Consider the following 25,155-nt stretch of genomic DNA (forward strand, 5'->3'; position numbering starts at 1 on the left):
TCATAGTTCAGTATGTGGTCCAAAATGTCACAAAATCGTCATAGTTTAGTTTGTGGTCAAAAATGTCACAAAAACAGTTCAGGTTGTGGTCAAAAATGTCACGAAAACGTCATAATTGAGTATGTGGTCAAAAATGGCGAAAAAAAGGTCATAGTTTAGTATTTCGTGAAAAATGGTGAAAAAACGTCATAGTTTAGTATGTGGTCAAAAATGGTGAAAAAATGTCATCGTTTAGTATGTGGTGAAAAATGGTGAAAAAAACGTCAGTTTAGTCTGGTGAAAAATGGTGAAAACACGTCATAGCATGTGGTCAAAAATGGTGAAAAAACATCATAGTTGAGTATGTGGTCAAAAATGGCGAAAAAACATCATAGTTTAGTATTTCGTGAAAAATGGTGAAAAAACGTCATAGTATGTGGTCAAAAATGGCGAAAAAACGTCATAGTTTAGTATGTGGTCAAAAATGTCACCAAAACCTCTTAATTTAGTATCTGGTCAAATATGTCACGAAAACGTCATAGTTTAGTATGTGTTCAAAAATGGCCAAAAAAACGTCATAGTTTAGTATGTGGTCAAAAATGGCGAAAAAATGTCATAGTTCAGTATGTGTTAGTATGTCGTCCAAAATCCTGCAAAAATGTCATAGTTTAGTATGTCGTCCGAAATTGGAAAAAAATGTCAGTTTAGTATGTCGTCCAAAATCTCACCAAAACGTCATAGTTTAGTATGTCGTCCAAAATGTTGCCCAAATGTCATAGTTTAGTATGTCATCCAAAATCTCACCAAAATGTCATAGTTTAGTATGTCGTCCAAAATCTTAACACAACAGAACAGTGATAATAAAAAGAAAAGTGGGCTGGCGGGAGCTGCTAAATCAAGGAACCAAATAAAACCAAAAAAAGGCTAACAGAGTTCACAAACTATCAAAACAACTAAACTCCCCAGCCAAACATAAACACAGTAGCAACACCCACCACAAGTAACAGAAACTAACAGTACACGAAGACTCAAACTGCAAAACAGCTTCTTCACTAAGTTGGCAGACTGCTAACAGGAGCCACACTCTCCACTGAGTCTGGGGGCTCCACACCGAATTAGCAGCCGCCAACAGAAGCTCTAAATGTCTGTAGTCACCCCTCAGTGACCACACAGAACACAAAGAGGCACCAGGGCGAACTGGTTACAAATACCAGCTGCCGCGACTGAGAGTTTTGGTTGCAGATATGTACTCGTGTGGGGATTGCTGGGATGTTGCAGGAGGAGGACTTGTGGTGGTGGACCAATCCAAGGTGTGGAGGACCAGGGCTGGGAGGAGGTCTGGAGCTCCAGGCTAATGTACTCCTCGTGAGTACCAGGTGGGCATCTGGAGCTCAGTCTTCGGCCAGGTGTAATCAATGCACTCCACACGCCACGGCCACCAAAGGCTGGAACAGCATGTCATCCAAAATCTTGTTAAAATGTCATAGTTTAGTATGTCATCTGAAACATCAGCAAAACGTCACAGGTTAGTATGTCGTCCGAAATGTTGCAAAAATGTCATTTAGTATGTTGTCCAAAAAGTCACCAAAATGTCACCGGTTACTATGTCGTCTGAAACATCACCAAAACGTCATAGGTCAGTATGTCGTCCAAAATCTTGCAAAATTGTCAGTTCAGTAGATTTTGGACAACATACTAAACTATAACCATTGTTTTTGATGACATACTATACCTGCAGCTCTGCAAACAGCTGATTAGTGGTACTATGGCTGCTTCTGTATCTACATATGTGTTTGTTTTTGGATCATATATTTGTTGATTTCCAATTTTAACTTAATTCAGTATTTGCACAAACACATTTTAAAAATTCACAATGAATTTCACCTTCTTTTGTTGAAGTATTCTAGTAGAAAAATGCAGAGCTGGAACTACTTTCAAATTGCAGCTTGTTTTTTTGTTTTTCCATCTCAGTTAATTGTATTTTTTTTTCTGCATAAAGGCAGTTCTCAGAGGTAGAGACACCCAAATTGAATATTTTTGCTTGAAATTTTACTTGGATGATTAATGTATTTCCTAAGGAATTGTTAAATTCATTAATTCCTCATTTCTGCTCAAAAATTGTGTATTTTAATCTAATTTAATGTCCAGTTTTCTAACAATATGCAGTTTGAATTATTACAAAGCAGCTACATCCAGATAAAAACCCTTGAAGAAAAATCAGACAGAATCCAGATTTAAGTCTTCCAGAGTATTTTTTAATTTCCTCTTTAAGACAACCAAAACAAAAAAAGACAAAAAAATCATTATTTTGCATAACAGTAGTACAGCAGCGGCCGAGGGTACAAAAAACGCTTTTTTATTTTTCAGTGTAAAAATAACTCTACTCAGACCTCTCTCCTGTGCCGTCATCTCGTAGTGCAAACGCTTCAAATAAAAGTTAGGCACATGATGGATATGATCGCAGTTCAATTACACTTAAGTGCTGATGACGAGTAAAACATCTTTTTCTCAGTTCGTTCTGTTTGACAATCGCAGACTGATGGGTTTAAATAGCGATAAAAAGGGCAGCTTGATGTTTGTAGCTGTTAACATCCAATGAAGCATCATTTAAAATAAAAAACAAAAATAAACCTATACAGTCCTATTGGCTGACAGGATGAGGATTATCTGTTTTTCCAACTAAGTGCAACCGACTCATGAGTCGAGTTTAATACTATTTAAAAAAACAAACGACATTGCAAGCTTATGGTCCCAAGCAACAATCACAACTTCTCCCTAGTTGCTGCTTGTAAATATCTGAGCGAGATTTAAGTGGCAACTTGACATCTTTCTACTCTGAGGGAAGGAAAAACAAAAATAAAAACTAGCTTAAAGTAAAATATTTCCCAGTTTTACATATGTTACAAATAAAAAATAAATATCTGCTGTTTTTTTTTTTTTTTTTTTTTTTTACTAATCTAGCCATTTTTTTTAAATGATTCATCAAGAAAAATAAAGGTACAAAGAGGGAACGACGTTCATTTCCGATTACGCAGTGCAGCTTATTTTATCCAGAACCGACACCAGGAGGCTGGGACTCCTCGCCGGATGGTGTCGAACCTTTAGCGCTGTCATCATGAGGCCAGGACTCCTCGCCGGTTGATGTCAGACCCGTAGCGTCGCTGTCAGGAAGCCAGGACTCCTTGCCAAATGACGGGACTCCTCGCCAGATGGTGCCGGACCCATAGTGCCGCCACCAGGAAGTCAGGAGTCCTCGCCGGATAGTGTCGGAACCATTAGTGCCGCCACAAGGAAGCTAGGAGTCCTTGCCAGGTGACACTGGACCCATAGCACCGCCACCAGGAGGCCAGGACTCCTTGCCTGATGACGGGACTCCTCACCAGAAGGTGTCGGACCCATAGTGTTGCCATCAGCAAGCCAGGAATTGTCACCGGCTGATGTCGCACCCGTAGCGCCGCCATCATGATGCCAGGACTCCTCGCCGGATGATGTCGGACCCGTAGCGGCGCCCAAGAGATGAGTCGCCCCTCAGCTGGTGGGAGTGGCATCTCTTCATGCAGGGCTCCAGTTCACCGTCACCAGATTTGGATTCAAATTCGTCGCTTTCCGTCCCAGTTCGAAGACGCGTTCTGGGGTAAGTTGACTCTGGCGTGTTGGTCAGCGGCCTGAGAAGAGGTTTACGTTGTTCCTCCTCTTCCTCCTCATCTTCGTCATCCTTCATGGTCAAAGGCTTGTCGCTCCTCTTGGGGATCCTGAACTTCCCCCAGCTCTTCAGGTGTCCGTTGGGCGAGTGCGAGCCGTTCGTTTGAGCTTTCCTCAGCCAGCCGTTGGTTTTTATGGTTGCATCTTTGTTGAGCTTAGTGTTGTTGGTCGTCACATCCAGAGAAACGTGGCTTCTCCCCTCGTCCATGAAGTAGTCGTCTGAGTCCGAGCTCCTGATGTCCACCAGTCGGATAGACACCGTCTTCTCCAGATGCTTCGACCCGAACCTGCCCTTCGACTGACCGGAGAAGCCTTCGTCGCTTCGCCTCTCTCGTTTCCGTCTCGACAGCACTTCCTGTTCGGCCTCCCTCCTCAGACCTTTCCTGCTCTCAGCTTTATGCAGCTTTGTTTCCTGAATGATCTCTGGCTTGATGTCAGAGTTTTGGGTTTTGGCGTCGCCCATGACGTCGGCGAACTCAACGTCGGCGAGTCGGGAGCTTCTGCCATCCTTCTCGCTCGGATTGTCCTTCCTGTAAGTGTGCGATGAGTCGGCGTGGCTTCTTCTGTCGCCGCTTTTCCTGCTTTCCTGCTTCGAAGAGCCTCGTTTGGTCTTGAGTCCAGAGTGGCTCCAGGAGGAGGAGCCAGACTGGGAGCCCTGAGACGATAACCAGCCCAGAGAGAAGAGCTTCTCCAGGTCCTTGGATGAAGGGTCGCCTGAAACGAACACGGTGACGGTTCAACACAAAGTCAGAGGTGTAGGATAATATAGAACGAATGTCAAGTTAAGATCAGATGCATGTCCAACACCAAAGGGCAGATCTCTGAATTTTAGTTATTTTTTTTTAAAGGCCACAGTGCACCACATGAAGCTACTGGAAGATTTTCCAGGTTTGAGTGACGTAAAATTGCATCAATTTGGTATTTCTTTCCAGAACCAACGCACAGATTTGCTTTACAATGAGTTTGTGGAGCTTTAAAATGTTAAAAATAATAAACTAAACTCACCGCTGAGCAGCTCGTGGTCCAGCAGTCGGACTTGGTGCTGGAAGATCTGCTCCTGGACTCTCCACAGCGAACGCTTCATCTTCTCCCTCCTGGTCACCATGTAGGTCAAGTTACGGACCTGAAGGACGACAAGAAGCTTACTTAGACACGCTGAATGTAGATTAGCATCGTTTTAGAGCGAAACCACGACTTTAAATGTGCAAAACTGATGCTTTTTTCTTTTTTCCATCAGTGGTAAATGAAAATCTTTGGACTGCAGAGAGACAAAAGAAGCTATTGAGACATCACCTTGAGTTACAGGCATTTTCTGACATTTTAAAGAGTAAACTGTTGAAATGAAAGTGTTTGCACGGACATGAGAATCTCAGTTTAAAGCAGGATTTTGAAGCATTCCAGTTTTGCCTTTATGTTCGCATAACATCCCGATTTCAGAAAGTTGACGAATCCTTCAACCCAACTTTGAAAAATTTGAATATACAAGAATACTGTTGGACTTTTACATCTTACCCAAGTTTCGTACAGCTAAAATGTCTTAAATTGATATGTTTTCGACCTCAAGAAGCTTTCTTTGGTCTGACCAAGAGTCCAAAACCTAAAGACATTCAGTTTTCTATAAAACTTGAATTGTTAGACTACTTAACAAGGTTACTCGGTTCCTTAAATTTCTGTTAAATGTCTGATATATTCTACTTTAATTCTTGTACAACTGATTTAACACTTTTATATGGGTTCAGTCAAGTGATTTAATGTATAAAAACTGCAGCAGCAAAAGTGCAGCAGCAAAAGCACAGCAGTGTGAATTTTGTCTTTCGGTAATGAAAGGGTTCATCTAGACGGCAGAAAGTGTAGAATTTCTGAGCTATTTTTAGTCGATAACTGACATGCTACCCAACACGTACAGTGGAACAGATCCATTTAACAGCTGTTCATACAGTATGTAGTAATCTGTAACCGGGATAATAGTATTTATCACCTCATAAACGTCATGACTGGGAGGCTCATGTCATGTCAAAGTGCTCATTCACACCCCGGTTTAGATTATATAATCATATTCTGTCCTGTTCTTACTGTAATAAACACTCATTCTTGCTTCTGTATGTATATTATGTATGTATTACTCTTTAAAAGTCACTCCAGTTATGTAATAGATTTGCATAATGATAAATAATCTGACATCAGGGACCTCAAATAGTTTTTCGAATGCATTTTTAGCAGTTTAAGATTCTCTAACAAGGCTGCAAAATCTGAGCATAAAAACTGACTTCAGAAGCTGCACTAATTGTTAAAATGAACATTTAAGCTATAATTAGCAGCACTTAGATCACCACAACATGGCTACAGATGGGTATAACTAGGACTTTAACAATGCCATTACTGTCACCAATCCAGCTTTTCATGGCTATTTTTAAGAGATTTAAATAAAACAAATTACAAACAGAATTAACACTGTTATATTTTCTCTTTTTGGTAAAACTAAAGGATGAATGAGACAAAATTTAAGTTTTAAAAAAAATCAAAATTTAGTGACTTTTTCTTTGACAGTATTTTTACTGTGTTGTATTAATAGTTTAAATTAAGAAAAAATAGTTTTGTGCAAATTTTCTACTGACATTTAATTGGAGAAAAGTTGAAAATAAATCAAGACAGTTTTCCTGCAGCCTTTAAATCACTGAATTCTTGTTAATTTCTGAATAAACAGTCAAATGATGCTCTGATAGTTTCAGAGAAAAAGAACTCTCTTCTGGATTTAGAAAAGCAAAAACACATTACAGAGGAATATAAAAACAAGTTGGTGGGAAAAAATGTGCATTTGTGGAGCAAAATTAAATAAGAAATCTATTTTCTTAGAGCTTTATTGATCTTCTGGTCTTTTTTAGACGTTTTTAAGTTAGTTTATGTATTTATTCTGCAAACAAAACTGAATTATACTGAACTGAAGTTTATAAGATGCTATAAACATTTCAGAAAAACAGAAAAATAACAGTGAGGAAAAATTTGCAAGTTTATGTAGCAGTAATAAATAGGAAATCTACTTTCTTAATTTCTCCGATACCTGTAAAAGAACCCTGTTGAGTTTCCCGTCTTTATTAGAAGTTTTCAGGTTATTTATTTATGTATTTATCATACGTCTATCTTAGATATTTACTGCAAAATGTTATTTATTCTGTACGCTACTGGACCTGAGTAAATAATGTCGTTCCCTCATGTTTTTAACACATTTAATGACAATAAACTAAACTGAATTAAACTGAATTGCAATTCAGACGATGCTTTGAACATTTAAAAAAAACAGAAATATAACTCCCTTATGGATTGGGAAGAGCAAAAATGCATTAAAATGGAATAAAAAACAAGGTTGGTGTGACAAAATATGCATTTTTTTTCTTAATTTCTCCAGTAGCTATAGCAGAACTGACAACATCAAAGTTTGCTGATCCTCCGCTCCAGTTCATATGATGCTCTGAGCATTTCAGAAAAAGAGAAATAGAACTCTCTTCTGGATTTGGAACAGCAAAAATGCTTCACAGAGGAATTAGAAACAGAGTTTGTGAAGGAAACTGTGCAAGATTATATATCAGTAATAAATAGGAAATCTACTTTCTTAATTTCTCCAGAACCTATAAGAGAACCTTTTCCCGTCTTTATATGTTTTTAGGTTATTTAATTCTATAACTCGATAGAAAGAGAAAGAAAACTCTCTTCTTGTTTTGGAAACACTTAAAACGCATCATAGAGGAATTAGAAACAGAGTTAATGAGATAAAATGTGCAGGATAATATTTATAATTTCTTAATTTCTCAGATAGCTAGAGCAGAACTGAGAATGTTGGAGCTTATTCACACTTCAGTCTTTGATATTTTGGCCTGTTTGATGCCAGGTTTTGGTGTTAATCTGCAGGAACAACTGAGTGAAAATGTCTTTCACAAAACCTGAAATCAAAGCTGGAGTTATGCAGAATCCTAGTTATAAGGTCTTACAATTCATACAGCTGTTTTACTTAAAGTTTCTTGATTGACTTCATTATTTTCAGCCAAATACTTTGGAAACTGACGGGGATTTGTGTAAAATATATGTCTATATATGTGTTTTAAAAATGATAAGAAGAAGAAACAAAATTTTAAGTAATAATAATGATAAAGAATTTTTAAAAACAGAATAAAAGTTTCAATTTCTGTTATCTGGAATAGTCCACCTTTCTGTTGTTCTTATGCAGCTGTAACACGTACATTTTAAATCTTATCTACAAGCAGAAAGACTTTTTACTCTGTTCATTGAACTTTAACTGTTTTCTCCTCATCACTCCTTCCTGCTGCTGCTGCTGCTGCTAGTCCTGAAGCGTTGTGAACAGAAACCTACCCTCTCCAGGTCCTGTCGGAGGTGGGTGAACAGCTGGAGGCGCCTCAGCAGCACCTCCTGCTCCCGGCGGGCCAGACTCTCCTCCTCGTCCTTCTTGGGCGTGAGCAGCGGCTGGTTGTGGTTGGCTTTGCGCTTCAGCTTCCAGTACTGGTAGAGGAAGTCCACCACCTCCGGCGGCAGCTTCAGGTTGCCGGCCACCTCGTCCACCTCCACGAACTGGTAGAAGTACTCCTCCATCTCCTGCAGCTTCAGCTTGCGGAGGTTGACTCGGCTCTCCTGCTGGCGGCTGCTGAGCTCCTCCGGCTCGCCGGGCGTCCGGTCCAGGAGCTGAGGGCCGACGTGGGGAGGCGAGGAGGAGGAGGAGGCGTCTTCCTCCCCTCTGACCCGGCCTCTCCTCCGGCCCTTCTTGTCTCCGGTCGCCTCCTTGTCCTCCTCCCCTCCGGAGTCTCGCTCCCTGGACTCGGCGCCCTCCAGGCCCGAGTGTTTGGGGCAGTAGGACTTGAACTTGACCTCGTCGTCCTCCGTCAGGATGGTGTTCATCTCCAGGCTGGCGTGGAGGCCACACGTCACGTGGAAGGCGGTCCGGCAGTTTTTTGCTGAGCACTAAAGAAGCAAACATGTTATTAAACGTTAAAAACATTCAGTGAAGTTATAAATTTCCTGCACGGTCACGTGTTCAGTTTGCAAAAGTAAACAGACGTAGCAGGAAGTGACCGTTCAGACCTCCATACATTTAAAAAAACTCACCTTTTTAAGATCGCTTTTAATGTTTAGCTGTTTTGTGCTTTCACACCTGCTCTCTTTTTGACTGTTTTATTCATTTATTTCCTGCCTGTAAAGTGTCTCTGAGTGCCCAGACAAGCACTATACAAATAAAATGTATTATTATTATTATTATTATTATCTCATGGCACTGACTGCTTATTTTACTCATAAGTCTTATGAGATTAAAAACACCACATTCAGACACTGACGAGAACAAAAACTTGATTTTGACCAAAGGAGCTCTTTAAGGAGCCAGAAGACTTAAAAACAAAGCAAATACAGTCGTGAACAAAAGTATAAATCTACAATTCTACAGTTTCATTTAGCTTTTATTTAAAGCAACATTCATCTGAGAGTAGAAACAACACAATCAAGAATCTCGTCAGGAGGAAACAACCTGGATAAGAGCCATAAGACAAGTTAAAGTGTGATAATAGGATCATGATGCACTCATTATTAATATATATTAAAAAAAAATGAAGTAAGGAAACAATTAGAATCATTTTGGTATCTGTAATGAGAAGTACTGATATAATTTTGGCAGCTCTACTTTAAGCTTCCAGCTGGTAGTAAATGTTCTTAAAACCCTGCACTATGACATTAGACTCTCAGAAATATTGAACACACACACTATTATAACTCTGTAGTTGTGTTAAACCTTGACACTGGCTACTTTCCTGCTCACGAATTACATTAAACATAATGCAAAATGCTAATTAAAACTAACTGCAACCCAACCAAGCCCCTTCAGTGCTGATTAATGAGCTCCTCCGTCCTGCTGAGCTGTGAAATCAATACGATCTGAACTTCCACGTTAAACATCTCCTGGTGCAGAGTCAGAGGAACTCCAACACGCCGAGTCACGCTTTGCTTTTCACGTCTCATTAGCCGACGGCATGTTAAAATGTGATCGTTGTTCCTACCTGAATGCAGGCTCCGGTCTTCTCTTTGCACAGGCAGCAGATCAGAGCCCATCTGTTACTGGGGATGTGGGACACGTTGGTGATCGGCTCCATCTTCTCTGGATTCCCGATGCTCACCTGCACGGCAGATTTAATGCTCGTTAAAAAAACAAATGTTGAGATGCTAGTGGACACTTAAATCACCTCTGAGGGGGCAGAAATGTGCAGAAACTGATGATTAAATGGTAATAAATGATTACCGTAAACTTTTGGTTGTTTTTGTTCTTTTTACAACACAAACAGCTGCCAGGTTTAAGTTCCTTAAAGGTGAAAACATTTTCAGGGTTTTTTGGTTCATTTGTGTCATGTAATCTATTCAGAAAGTAAATATACTAAAACAAGTGATGTTAAAAACAAGCAGAAAAATACTTTTTAGGGCTGCAATCCTGTAAAACTATAGTTTAACAAGGTTTATTTGTTAACTAGATGAAGTTGCAAATGTCAGCACACTGGTGTACAAAAAAGTCACTAGTTTGTGTTTAAAAATATTATTTTTTTCATGTTCATGTAAGTTTATATGCATACAGTTATAATTGAATATGTGGTTGACATTCTACTTCAAGCCTCCCTTTTTTCTCCTTTATTTTTCATTTAGTTGAAAATTTTGTTCTCTAAATCCCCTTATTTTTAATTAGTTCTATAAAATTATTAATGTATTTTTTCAATTTTAAAAATGATTTTATTATTATTTATTTTATCTTATTATTTTCATTATTTTATATTAAATAATATATTAAATAATTTTCCTTCTTATTAATAGAATTTATGTATTGTTATTTATTTATTAGGCTGCAGACATGAAAACAAAAAAGACTGAAGTGGATTTGATAAAGCTTAAAATGACAGTAGACGCTGGTGTACAAAAAAAAATGACTGGTTTCTGGTTAAAAATGTTATTTTGGACAGTAAAAATGATTACAATGTTCATGTAAGTTTACGTGAGAATAGCATGTGTGGTTGACATTCCACTATTTTTTTCCTTTTTTTAAATTATATTTGTTTTAATTTTTCATTTAGCTATATGAATTTTTCCCCAAAACATCCTTATTTTTAACAATTTTAGTCAATATTTTTATTCTACATCCTGATTATTATTATTGTTAGGATTTGTTTGTTATTAATAGAATTTATTTATTAATTTATTAAGTCTAAAATGAAAGCAGATGCTGGTGTATAAAAAACCTCACTGGTTTCTGGTTAAAAAAACTTATTTTGTCCAGTGAAAATTATTTGTTTACGAGCAGAATGAAGCAGAAATTCTATGACATAAACGTTTATATGAAATAGTGATGGGAACCTGATGTAATTTTGCAAAGTTTATTTGCTTTTTATTAGCAGCAATACATCACCTTCACTAGAAATGTTAGAATAAATTTGTTGCCATGTTGTTTGGACATTTTAAAACACAATAAATCATGATTCAGGTCAGCAACATTAGAAATTAGGAACCATTTTAGGGCTTAAAAGTGTAATTTCACACAATACCAGAGCTTTAAAACAAGAAGAGAGGCGTGTAAGAGTGAAATAAAAGAGATAAAGCTGATGTTCACCTCTGGATCCACAAGGCACAGCTGACGTGGACCCACTTGGTTCCGCTCCGGGTCGGCTTCATGGCTCCGCCCTTCTTGGGACACAGCTGGCACTTTGGCAGGATGCCGAGGGCGCAGATCCGACACAACCAGCTGCCCTTCGGGACTTTCTGGATGCCGTAACAGGCCTGGGGAGAAAACAGACGGCGGCTCAGCTTCCAGACCCTAAGCAGAAATGCAGAAATCGAAACCGGCGAGGAACCAGACAGACAGAAAGAAAAGTGTGTCGGACGGAGCTGCTGATCTGAAACGAAGCTGTTTTCATTTAGTGTGAAACTAAATTAGTCTCCAAGCAGGAAAAGGTTAACGTAATTTGGGTTAAATAAACATTAATACATAAATATCCTGTTCTATTTCACATTTTTCTTGCTGTTAACTCGACTAATACTTTTCAGAACGAACACAAGAAGTCGGATGAGCGTATTTCTGCCTGCTTTTATCATCTAAAACTGCAAAATTACTATGGCTGGCCCGAATAGCAGTTTCTGGGCTCCCGATATTCAGCCCCGATTAACGATAAATATCCGAATATTCAGGTACGCTCCGTAACGTCTGACGAGGGCGGGGGTCGGATCTCAAAATAAATATCCGGATACCATCATCACAACCGAATATTCAGAAATTCGAACATTTGGGTCCAGCCCTAAAAATTACCAACGTAAAACTCATTAAATGCTCATAAACAACAAACGTTCCACCATAACGTATCTTTTAAATGGACTGATTTTAATTCATGTTTTTTGAATTAAAAAAATGAAAGATTATATAAAACTTTCTTGTATTTGTTGCATTTTTTCTTTACAAATTTTTCCTCTCACTTTAGGTGCAATTTGTGCTCTTCTAATTAAAAGTCAGTTTTCTTAATTGTGAGTATTTGCAATTTAATTACCAGAGATGAGTCAAACAAGTTTTATTACACTTCATTCAATAAAAATACCTTTTTCTACGTTGTTTCAATTCATGTTTGCATGTAGCTTTAAAATGTAGTTGAACTGGACTAAAACAGATAAAATAATAGAATAAAAGACTAAATATTGAGCTAATACTCTTGTATAAAGTAATTAAACTGGGACAAAAGTAGAAACGGCTTCAACTCGTAGTAATAATAATAATAGGAATAAAGTGTAAGAGGATAAAATAATCAATAAATCAAAAAGTAGGACACAAGTTATTGAACAGATGCCAGAATAAAAAGCATAATGAACGTTATTAGTCTCTGTATCTGGAGATTTAATTCTATACATCACACAGTAAAACATTAATAACTTTAAGATTTTAAAATAAAGTCAATTATGACCTTTTATTTGGTGATTAATTGCCATAAAAACAATTAAGGGTTTAATTCTGTTCATTTTAGGTTTCTTCTAGTTGTAGATTAGTGGAATTTGCGCCTTTGAGCTCTAAATTCTGTTGCAAATCAAAGAAATCTCCTTTTTCAAGTAAATCTTAAACTCTTAAAAACTGTACATACCCACAACAGCACTAAGGTGTGTTAAAGCACAGCAGAAGACGGTAGAAAACCATGTGTAAACACTGGCTGAAACATGACATTTCTGTGCTGCTTTCCTACAGATTTCATGGAAACGAGTCTACAGACGACGTAAAATGTTGACATTCAGCTTAAACATCTGCTTCAGATCTAATTCCGTCGTGTTTTTCCTGATTTAAAGCGAGTCGCTGTGCTGGTTTCTCACCTGGTGGACGCAGATGTTGCACTTGTCGCAGAACACCATCTCGTTGTTGTCCTCCCCGTCGGGCGACTGGCAGACGTCACACACCACGTCCTCGTCGTACTCGATGCCCAGACCTTCCTCCGTCTCCACGGCGTGCGTCATGTTGTCATGGCAGCAGCGCTCGAACTCCTCCATCACCCGCTCCATGGTGATCTCATCCAGCGGTGAAATGGCTGAAAGGATAAAGGTGAAGCTCAGTTTAAGCGTCCATCGTGTCAGTTTTGGGCTTAACCCTCCAGTTACCTTCAAGTTTACATATTTTATTCTTGGGGAATATCCCAGGAAATTCGAACACTATTTCAAAAAGTTTAGGGCCCCAAAGTTTTTTGAAGATTATAAAATTGCATGTTATGGTGACCTCAATATCATCCAAAACTAAACTGTGTAAAATGTTGATATTAGCTAACTTCATGCAGACAGTTTAGCCTCACCTTGTAGCTCAGTAATGCACTCGACTCACTTGATGGGTTTAAGTCGGGACTTTGGGGAGACGAGTCTACAACCTTCATTCTAGCCTGACTGAACCGTTCCGAGTCATTTCCGTCCAGTTCTGAGTCATTCTTAACCATTGTTAAAGTCATTTTGGACACGTTTCAAGTCATTTTTGAGTCGATTTGGACAGGTTTCGTCATTTTGGACTAATTTTTAGTCATTTTGGACAATATTTAGTCATTCTACACAATTTTTGTCATCTTGGACAATTTTTTTTTGTCATTTTGGACAAGTTTGAGTCGTTATGGGCAAATTTAAAACCATTTTGGACCAATTCTAAGTCATTTTGAACCATTTTTTTGTCATTTTGGACTACTTTTTCCATTTTTGACAAATTTTGGATCATTTTGGGAAACTTTTAAACCGTTTAGTACCACTTCTTAGTCATTTTGGATGCTTTTTGCCATTTCGGATAATTTTTAAGTTGTTGATTCATCACGTCTGAGGATGTTAAATATGTTACGTATAGATATGAACAAAAGTTTACTTTCTTATATGTTTTATACAGCTTAAAGCCTGGGGTTAAACTGACCCCAAAGAACACTCAAGTGTACAACATGTGTACAGGACATTGAAAATATATCATCATGTTAATTTTATATTTACCCAGTAGCCCCCATTAAATTACGAAAAGTCATTAAATACGAAGAAAAGAATAATGTAAATCATTTATTTAGAGATGTTAAACATTGAATGGGTTTGGGTAAAAACGAACTCCAAATGCAGCACAGAGTTTGCAGATGAACTCGTTCAACCCGACGGCCACAAACTGCTTAAATTACAGGTTCTAGTTCATCCTGTGAATCATGGAAACAAACACTGTAGACAGCCGTGAAAATCTAAACAAAGATGAGGTCGAAGCAGGACGAGCAACCGAAAATACGCAAACTTGAAAACCCAAGAAACCCAAGGAAGTCGACATAAATACAGTGACCCGAGCTAAACGAGGACATCAAGTGAAGTTAAGGAGGAGAAAGATAAACAGGAAGAGTCAAAAGAAACAAAAATGATCTTATTGGCTGTCAGCCCTGATGGGAACGTAAACCTGTAGTGTCTGTTTCTACAGCGAGGGAAGATAATAAAAGTAAATTAAGTTGAATTTTTGTTTTTGGAGGATGTGAAAATGTCTAAAAAACACAATCTAAATGTGTATTTTGTCTGTTTGTTTGTCTGAAACAAGGAAATATGACTGAAAAGAAGTTGTTTTATTGCTGCAGTGATAAAGAAATAGTTTCATGATTATTTTTTCCAGCAGTGTTCAAACTTTGTAGTGGTAAAAACTGTTCATAGTAAACTATTGAAATGAGCTGCACAGGAGAAACAAACAAGTTTGACTTCCAGAGCTGTTTGACTTGGACTTATCTGCAAATATTTTTGTTTTTGTGGTACAGTTTGTCAAACCTGCTCAACCAGTTATGGAAGATCAACAAAAATAACTTGTCTGTTACCAAATATTTCATATTAAAAATTAATTCTATATGTTTTTTCTATTATTGAGACATATGGTTCAGAAAATATCACTAACTGCCTTGAATTTTTTTGTTAATTTGTGCACAAAGGTGGCGCTTTTCGTGACAATTTTTTGATCTAATTGTTCAATATTACAGATTTTGACTCAATGACATGATGAGAAATAACAGTTAAAAAGTCAGTTTTTTTTCTTTAATAGTTCCTGAGATGATGATGTTCAAACAACCTCAATGTTACTGTAAGAAAAACTGCGTTAAAAGTGGGCTGACGGGCAAATTTTCAAAACAATATCCCAACGCGTATTTGATGTATCTAGCTGTAATTTCACAGATAACACTTTAAAAATCTACAGTTTATGATAAAAAAGTTTGAAGTGAATCAGAGACGGAACAGCAGCAGGACAAGGATGAATTTTAGACCGCCATCACTTTATTCTGCACATCAGTTACTTGATAGATGTTTATAATGTTTATATTACTTATAATTCCTTGTATGTTGTGTACATACTTGGCCATTAAAGCTGATTATGATTTGACATGTTAACTGCAAATGTTTATCTTTCGACAATTGTATTGTCCATGTTGTTGACAATTGTCCTTTTTTTTTTAGCACCGATGTGGACGAGATTCCAATTGTTGTACTATTGTACAAAAGTATGACTGAATGACAATAAAGATTTATCTCATCTTTATTTTAATTTAGATGAAATAACTCCCAAACTTCAGACGCTAGAAACAAATGTCATGACTGGAATTACGATGTTTAACTGACATTCTATCAGTTTTTCAGTGTTAATTGAGTAATAATGATGACCTAAAACTAAACTTAGTGACTATTTATAACCAGGGGTGTTAAATATACGACCTGTGGGCCAAAACTGACCCGCGGGTCGACTTTGTATAGTGTTAAAATTACAGACAACTTTAACTGCAGATTGTAAATTTGGAAAACTGTAAATTTTAAATAATTTCTTAAACATGAGTTGTTTTCTTCATAGAGTTAACGTAAACGTTTTGTGCCTTTGACTCTGTGATCTGTGAGTTGTAATGTGTAAATGATAAACTGAGGCATAATATTGTTGAAATTGAAATGATTTTTCTTAAGAAACTGCAGGTTGTTCATGATGTTTTGTTAAAAGATAGTTCCTTAAATGTGAACATTTTCATAATGTACTGTTTAGCACTAAAACAAAGCAAAATATTAGGAGTTGTTATTTATAGGTTATTATGCTCTGATTTTACTGGTCATTTGAGATCAAATTGGGCTGAATGTGGAACCTGAACTAAAATGAGTTCGACTCCTCTGATCTATTGGTACAAATAGCTGCTGTGATGCCAACACAGTTTAAACCAACTTTCATCCAATTGCAGCTACAAAACTTCTAAATTCACACATTTAACAGTTGGTTAAATGTGTTTTTTCAACTAACCTAGTGATTAAAAGCATAAAAATAAGATTCAAACGTGGCCTCGGTGACTCACCCATCTCTGCAAACTCCTCGTTGATGATCTGCAGCCAGGCGACGTCCTCCTCGTTCAGGTCGTAGCGGCACATCCCCTCCGCCAGCGTCCGGATGTCCACGTATCCGAGGGCTTCGGCGCCCGACGTCCGGATCAGCTTCTTTGGCCTGATGAACATGACTTCCTTTCCTTTCTCCGCCAGCACCCTGCGCGGCAGATTTTCAAAATAAAGCACAGCAAGGTTCTGCGTTTGATGTTCTTCATGTGCCGAGGATGATTTTTATAACATAATGTGTCATAAATAAGGATTTTATCAGTTTTTCTCACATCAACTTGAGTCATAAATATCTTAAGACACAAATACAAATGTCCAAAATCACCTGAAGAGCAGCCAAATAGATACTCTCTTCATGTACAGCTTTGTAGATAGATGTTAGACTACTAAACCAACATTTTTTGCTTCTTTTCTTGCAATTTTTGTTGCAATTTTACTGCATTTTCTTCTTAAAGTTGTAATAAAAAGAGGCTGTTTTGCTGTTTTTGTAAATGATAAACTGAGGCTGAATGTTGCTGAAATCGAACTTATTTTTCTTAAAAACTTTCAGGTGTTCATAATGCTTTGTTAAAAGATAATTCTTTAAATATGAACACTTTCAGAATGTACTTTTGTGCACTAAAACAAAGGTAACACTTGGAGTTGCGGTTATTTCTAGGTTATTATGCTGTGATTTTACTGGTCATTTGAGATCAAACTAGGCTGAATGTGGAACCTGAACTAAAATAAGTTTAACACCTCTGCTTTAGAGCGTATAATTCAACTCATCAGTGCTTTCCAGTGGCTAATGGTGACACCATTTCTAAACCGCCTCAAACCAAAACATACAGATCGATACATAGCGAGCTAATATTAGCTGATTTATTGATCCGGCTCTGGTTTAAATGAACGCTAAAGGCGGACAGTGACATCTGCACACAGCTTTATCAATCGATGTGGAAAACTCAGACACACACAGGTTTTGCTAGCCATAAAAATGGAACCAGAACAGAGAAATCTGTACCTGGCGACCGGCTGAGGGATGGACTGGGGGCTGACTGGCACCTGGACTCCCTTCTCCCACTCCTGCCTCCAGGGGTCGGCCAGGACGTAATAATCCTCCGGGTTCAGCTGGTACGAGTCGTGAACCTTCATGGCTGTGATGAGGTCTGTCCTGAAAACCTGCAGCACAGAACGAGAGGCGATTCAATATTTACCTGCACTTAAAGACAGAATTTACAGAATAAATGAAAAGCAAAAGAACAGAGACTGACAATAAAATATAAATAATTAGCCCTGTGAACTGTGAGCGGTTTCTGGGCCTGTTTGTCACATTTTTTTTACGACTGTGGGTTCATTTTTCACTGCAATATAAAGTCCTACACCTCTATAGAAACAGAAGAACCATGATTAGAAGTAGAGGGAACTTAGAAATGTCTTATGTGCAGTATGATACAGTTACAATGCCTTAAATCGTTTAAAAAAAGTTTAATTCTCTTTGATTATCTATTTATTTTAGAGTTATTTATTTAGAAAAACTAAACAAACTTGGAATCAACATGTTTTTCCGAGTGCGCACTGGTGTTACCAATGCTGTACGATGTAATATTATAGATATTTTACTACTTTTTTTTTTACATTTTTAGTTTCCATGCTTGTTTTCTAGTAGTTCTGTGTGAACACAGCCTGCAGTTCAGCACAAAAGTCCCTGAATTTTTGTCACGACTGTTGGTCGCAGCTGAGTCATTAAAGGTTTCATAATTGCGTAAAGAAGAGCAGATTTTTTTGTATTTTACAGAATCTGGTTGGAGTAAAAGGCTTATTTTTGGCAATTTTCTAAATTCGTAATAAAGTTTTAGACTTTCATTTGGTTGGGTGGCTAAAATCAGACGATTTTTTCAGTTTTCTGAATACTTTTTAAAGCGTATTTTAACTGTTTCACAGTTTAAAGCTGTCTGAGGTTCTATTTCGTCACACACATTTCAACAGCAAGGCAATTCAAAGTGCTTTACGTAAAAAAAGCATCAAGACTATGCGATAAAGGAACATCAAGCACTTTTAAAAGTGATATTTCTGCACAATTTAAGAGTTAAAATTCAGATAAAACTGAAAGTAGAAGTTAAATTGCAGTTTAAGATGTTCAAAAGCCTCAGATTTGGTTCAATGAAAGGCAAACAGACTTTAGAGTTGAGCAAACCTGCCGTTTTCTGGGAGTTTGTTCCAGGTATTATTTGTTGCATGAAACTGAAAACAGCCTCTTTGTGTTGTGTTTTCAGTTTGGGAGATGGAAATTAAACCCAAAAATTCCGGATGGTTCATAATGTAGCAGCAAATGAATGTATTTTGGCTTTAAACCAGTCAGAATTTTATAGGATTCAGTGCAAATATTATTAACAAGCACAAAACAAACAAAAAGACGTAGATGTAGTGACATTTTCCTATGTCTCTACAAGGGGATAACTGATTTTTTGCAGTTTTTTTTTTAGATAAATAACCAATTTTGGAGCCGACATACATTTGGAATAAAATTAAAAAAATCTTAGAACAATACAAACTTGTTAATTTATTTTTAAATTAAATTTAATTAAAGGGGAACTTTTCAACATTTATTCTTCAGTGTTGAAAGCAGCTTATTACTGGAGCTATAACTGATCAGATAGAGTTTTGGGTGGGACATTATTACAGACAACAGAGTGGTCACTACAGATAAAGAGGCGGTTGCATCAGAACACAATTTTGAATTAATTTATTTTAAAAGTTGCTAAATATTAGGTTTAATAATGAGCCTTTAACTCCAAAATTATACGTCCCTATTTTAGCCTCTGCAAAAGTATTACAGCAACTATTTCACTCAGATAAACCAAAAAATGTCCACAAAATGAAGATTAAATGCTAAATAATGTGTTTCAAACCGCTGCATCTGCCAGTAAATACAGCTAACTTTAAAGGCGTGCACATCTCCCAGGCTGACAGACTGTATATCAGTGTTTGCACAGGTTAAAACACACAGCTATAAACTGGCCAATCAGGATCCTCGCTTGGGCACAGGCGCTGTTTTGCTTCAATCTGATTGGCTGCCTGGCAACAGGGCGTGTACAGTGGCCTGCAGGGACCAAGTCCACAGACTGTAGAGGAGATAACAGCAGAAATGTTTCCACCTCCAGGTCCCAAAATCCACTGTAGGTTCTTGATAATGACTTTTAAATACACGAATAAACAACTCACTTATGTACATGTATTCTGATTGATGTGCCTTATTTTGATTCATATATTTATAGTATTTTATCCTCAAAGATCACAAAAATAAAACAATAAACAGAAGTGACAGAGTGGAGACTGACAACAAAATATAGGTCATTAACCTGGTGAACTCCAAGCAGTTTCTGGGCGATTTTGCCACATTTTTCCTCACCGTGGGGCTCATTTTTCACTGCAATATAAAGTCCTGCACCTCTATGGAAATAGAACGGCACTAGCTAGAAGTAGAGAGAACTCAGAAAAATATTCTGTTCGGTATGACACAGTTAGAACGCAATCAATCACAATAAACGACAAAGCTTAAGTTACATTTCTGTGATCATTTATTTTGGAAAAACTGAAAAAACTTGGAAATAACGTGTACATTTTAAATTTTACAATTTCAAAGTTTCTACAAGCGTGACTAATACTAGAAAAAATTCAATGGGTCTCCACGAATTATAGATATTTTATTGCATGCATTTTTAAATTGTTTACGTACGTGTTTCCTATCTGTTCTGTGTAAACACTGCCTGCAATTCAACTGGAAAGTCCCTGAATGTTTGTCACGACTGTTTGTTGCAGTCACTAAAGCCTTCGTTTGCATCAAGAAGCACAGATTTTCTTGCTTTTTACAGAATCTGGTTAGAGTGAAAGGTTAATTTTTGGCATTTTTTAAACGTAAACTAAAGCGATTTTGATTAAATATAACGAATTTAAGCTCAGAGTGGGTTCTGTGGCTGAAAATCCGACAATTCCGTCTATTTTTTTACAGTTTCTGGTTGATAACTGGTCTAATTTGGGCAATTTTTTCAAACCCACTAGCAAGTTTTGTGGTTCAGCTATCCATCTGAAATCATCCTGATGGTCCTTACCTCTGAGGGTTTCTGCCCGGTCCCTCTCCGGGGCTGTGATGAATGTTGAGACCAACATGTGGAACTACCTGGAGAGGAAACACAACAGAGTGTTACAGCTTTCAGCATGTCTTCGTCTTCATCTGCTGCTGCTCTAGTTAACAACATCCTCGATGGACTTCCCCCAAGAGGTGAAACTTAGAGGAAAAACATGCACGGCTCATTTGGATATTTAAAGTGGTGCAACTGACTTTTTCTGTTTCCAATTTCAGCTCGTATGAAATTACCAGCAGGATTAAAACACCATTAAAAAAACAAAAATCACTCACACGATACTCGTATCGCACGTGAGGAACTACAGCGTTGTTGTGTTTATGCTCTCTTTAATGCACTGGTTAACCTGGTTAAGAGGCGAGGCTGAGGGCAATTTACAGTAAGTGCTCTGGGTTTGTTTTTATCCCAGATGGCACAATAAGATAAGAAGTTTCAGCCGCAGTGGAGAGTGTGTTTGTGTGCTTCTGTTTGACTTATGTGGGGAAAAACCTCTGAGAAGTTACAGAGGATTAAACAAACAACCACAAGCTGTGTTTTTTACATTTGAGATTGCTTCTGCCTGACCTGCCAGGACGTCTTTAAAGGTCCAAATGTGCCTCCTGTCTCTACTCTTTCTCTTGATTCTCTGACTGAAGACTCTCTTTTGCTTTTCTTTAATCTTTGTCCATCTGCTGCCCTTTTTTGCCTTTTTTTGTCTCCTTCCTGAACATGAAATGTAGACTTTCTCACTACGACAAAACATGCATTCTCAAGACAACTTTCTACCGAAGCACACACTTTATATAACGTTTCTCTTTTGCTCAACTAATGCGTCTTCTTGGCACTTTTCCTGTCGGGAAGGTGGCAGAACTGTACCGACCTCATTCACGTCTATATTTGGAGCTGGCAGGAATGAGTCAGCGGAGGCAATAATTTGCTTACTTCCATTGTCCGAGTCATCGCTGCTGCTCGGGTGCCTGCTTCTCTTCATTGTCGCCTGCCTGCGGAGCTCTGGCTTGAGGATGCTGCACAAATAAAACAACATGTTAAGTCATGGGAGGGATTAAACTGAAGCTGCAAAATATACAGCTGTGATAAAGAAAACCCTCTTTATACCCGATTATTTATGTTTAAGGTCGGAAAAAACATCTTTTTCCATGTTGTCCCATAGCATTGCATACAAATACATATATTCTATCAGCTGCAGTTCATGACTGAAGATATTTTCATGTTTACAATCAGTGCAAACTAAATGAAAAATGAAAAAAATACAACGTGAAATGGAAAAACATCTCACTTGGAAGTCCATAATCCAAATTAAAAAAAGAACCTATGGGAAATCTGCAAATTTATGAAGGAAAAATATATATAACTCTCCAGATACACTGTTCTGTGAACATCAAAACATCATAATATTAAACTGAAACCTTTAAAATCTCTATTGATGTTTGACTACGTCAATTACTGCCAAACACACCGAGGGAGTTTAGGAAACATTAGAATAAATGCAAATGATGCATCATTACACTATTAACCATAAAATAAGTGTTTACCATCACAAAAGAATACTCATCTGAGTTTACAGGTAAAAATATGCTTATTTTCACTGACAGCTATTTTTGTTAATTATTTTTTGGATAAATGGGCTGGTTGGTTGATCTATTAAATGAGAGAAAATTGTGAAAAAAGTCGATTAGTGTTTCGCAAAGCCCAAGATAATGTCCTTAAATGTTTTGTTTTTTCCACAACCTGAAAGATATTCAGTTTACTGTCACAGAGGAGAAAAGAAGCAGATTATATTCACATTTAAGAAGATGGAAGTATTTTGACGTTTTTCTGTGCACAATAGTTGACAACTTAACTGCTGCAGCTTTAACTACAAGGTGTGGTGTAGGAAACAGAAGACAATTTGCATAAAACTAATAGTTAAAATATGCTGCCTGCAACTAACATTTTTTTTTCTCTGACAGGTAATTGGTTTAATATTTCATTGAGTGACCAATTTGTATTTCAAGCTGTAAAATATTAGAAATTTGTGCAAAATGACCATTAATGTTCCTCAAAGCCCATGATGACCTCTTAAAATGTTTTGTTTTGTTGACAGCCCAATCATATTAAGCTCATTGTCATAGAGGAGAAAATATAACAGAAATCTGGGAATTTAAAGTTATTTTCTTTTAAAAATATCACTCAAATCGTTGAAATAGTTAGCAGATAATAATAATAGTTGACAACTCAGCGATTAGTCATTGCAACTCCTGACTTTGCACAAAAAAAACTAAAAAATTGATCATATCTCACTCAATATTTACATTATTCGCAAGCTAAAATTGCTAAAATATCAGCTATTAAAAGCAAAGTAGTTGATATGAAGCACAACAGGGAGCAAACAGTAAAAACTTATCACTATCCCACTAGTTTCTCTGCAGATCTGACAGCTCAGCAGCTCAGCAGGGATGTGTACACACCACCACACACTGTTCAGCAACGACAAGTTACCACATGCAGGAAACACCGCCGTGCAGGGTTATGAACTCAGGTTGCGACGTGCAAAAAAAGAAAAAAAATACACCAGCAAGGACTCCAAACTCCTGACAGGCGGAAATATCTCGGGGTCTGCTGGCAGCGTGCACGGGAGGGGTGGAAAGGTGCTAACCCTAACTTAGCAGGCTAGGCTAACGGTGTGTGTGACGCCCCTTCTTCAAAACAGAATGTAGCGGCTAGCTAGCGGCTAACAGCAACCTATAAGTTGCTGCTGTTTACTCCAGCAACACGGTGACATACACACAAAGTGGCGTTGTGTTTTAACTGTCGTGATGGCGACTTTTAAACACGCCACAAAGCGTTGCGTTTTTAAAAATAAATCAGGCTGAAAACTCTAGCCGGCTAGTGTTAGCATGTTCGCTAACGTGCCAGTGCCGTTATGCAACATGCGGGCCCACCCACACCCGGCGCCCCGAGTGGAAATGTTGTTTATGAGCGCGGCGATGGCTAAAAAATACACAGATACGTGCGTGAGATTAAAACACGCCATTCTGATGAACTCTAAAACCCGCTTCATGCTGGAAATGTTTGAATTTTCAGCCAAACGTTAGCGGCTAGCAGCGTCAGCTAGCCCGTTAGCTTGCGGTTAAGTTAGTTTGTGTTTAGCATTAGCCACCGCTGCTAACAACGTTGGCTCGCATCGTTACAACCCAGTCACAGCCTGCTAACTGTCAAAGGTTAGGGGTCAATTATTGATCCGAACAAACTAGCCATATCAACACGTACACGTGAGTTAAAAAGTGATGATTAATAATAAAGTACAGTTTTGCTCCCGGCACGGCTAGCCGGCGGGGCACAGTGTGGCAGCTCCACCAGCGAGCCAGTGGCTGAGGTTAATCTTTGGCGCCATTTTAAATGACGACGTTTCCTAGCGGACTGCTGCCATACTGGAAACACAAACTCTGTCAAATAGCAGCACAAGAACCTTCGGGAAGAAACCACAACACGCTGAAATGTAGAAAGTAAACCACTCGGTACGTACTGAGCGCGTCGGGCGGCGGCGAGCCGGTGTTTGAGTTTGACGAGAGGCGCAGTTTGTGCCGTGAGTTCCGCTTGACCCGCATTCCACATACACAAACACGGAGCGGAGTGGTGGCCGGGAGGAGGGTCCCCTGGCCGGACTGCAGCTGCGCCGCTCGGCCGGTAGAGGGCAGCAGGAGCCGGAGAGCCAAGACTGGGGAGTCATGAAGAAAAAAATCACGTTTCCCTGGATGCAGTTAAAATGTCAACAAACACACTCATGACAACACTTTTTTTTCCTAATAAATGTGCAGGAACATTCTTCCACTGACTGGCAAACAGAAACACATTTTTTTTCTACATTTTGTTCACTAAATAAAAGCTTCCTGCACCAAAAATGCTCTATTCGCCCAGTAAAAAGTCACTCTTATTATATTAAAGTATTCCATATATATATATATATATATATATATATATATATATATATATATATATATATATATATATATATATATATATATATATATTTGTGGTGGTAATTTTACATGTCTTGATGGTTATTTTTGTATCATTTTAAAGGTTTTGCCTCTCTTTGTGGTCATTTTTTGCCCTGTATTGTTAATTTTGTTTCACTCTGTGGCTGTTTTGATCCACGTTTTTGCCGTTGGATTCACTTTTGCTCATTTTGATTCTCATTTTTGCCATTTTGAGTCTCATTTTTGCCATTTTGATTCACATTTTGGCCATTTTGCATCTCTTTTTTTATGCATTACTTACGCTTTGCCATGTTTTTGATCAATTTGTGTCACATATTGTTAATTTTATATCTCTTTGTGGTCATTTTGCATGTCTTGATGGTTATTTTTGTGCCTTTTCGGTAATTTTTTTGTCTCATTTTAAAGGTGTTCCCTCTCTTACTAGTCCTTCTTTGGCCACTATGGTTAATTTTGTTTCACTTTGTGGTCATTTTTTGTCCCAT

General features: G+C 37.9%; 1 protein-coding gene across 1 annotated transcript; it reads right to left on the reverse strand.

The window, feature by feature from the left end:
• Positions 1–2,906: 2,906 nt before the first annotated feature.
• jade1 (jade family PHD finger 1) lies at positions 2,907–24,352 on the reverse strand. Its single transcript, XM_055006187.1, has 11 exons — positions 24,199–24,352; positions 21,615–21,697; positions 20,661–20,728; positions 17,573–17,730; positions 16,536–16,720; positions 13,054–13,265; positions 11,321–11,487; positions 9,732–9,867; positions 8,044–8,646; positions 4,687–4,804; positions 2,907–4,395 (listed from the first exon to the last, which is right to left on the reverse strand). The coding sequence occupies exons 1-11, from the start codon at positions 24,285–24,287 to the stop codon at positions 3,440–3,442; spliced, it is 2,775 nt and encodes a 924-aa protein (XP_054862162.1). The 5' UTR covers positions 24,288–24,352; the 3' UTR covers positions 2,907–3,439.
• Between the last annotated feature and the right edge of the window lie 803 nt (positions 24,353–25,155).

This window comes from Amphiprion ocellaris, chromosome 20 (genome assembly GCF_022539595.1).
Source record: "Amphiprion ocellaris isolate individual 3 ecotype Okinawa chromosome 20, ASM2253959v1, whole genome shotgun sequence".
Classification (NCBI taxonomy): Eukaryota; Metazoa; Chordata; class Actinopteri; family Pomacentridae; genus Amphiprion; species Amphiprion ocellaris.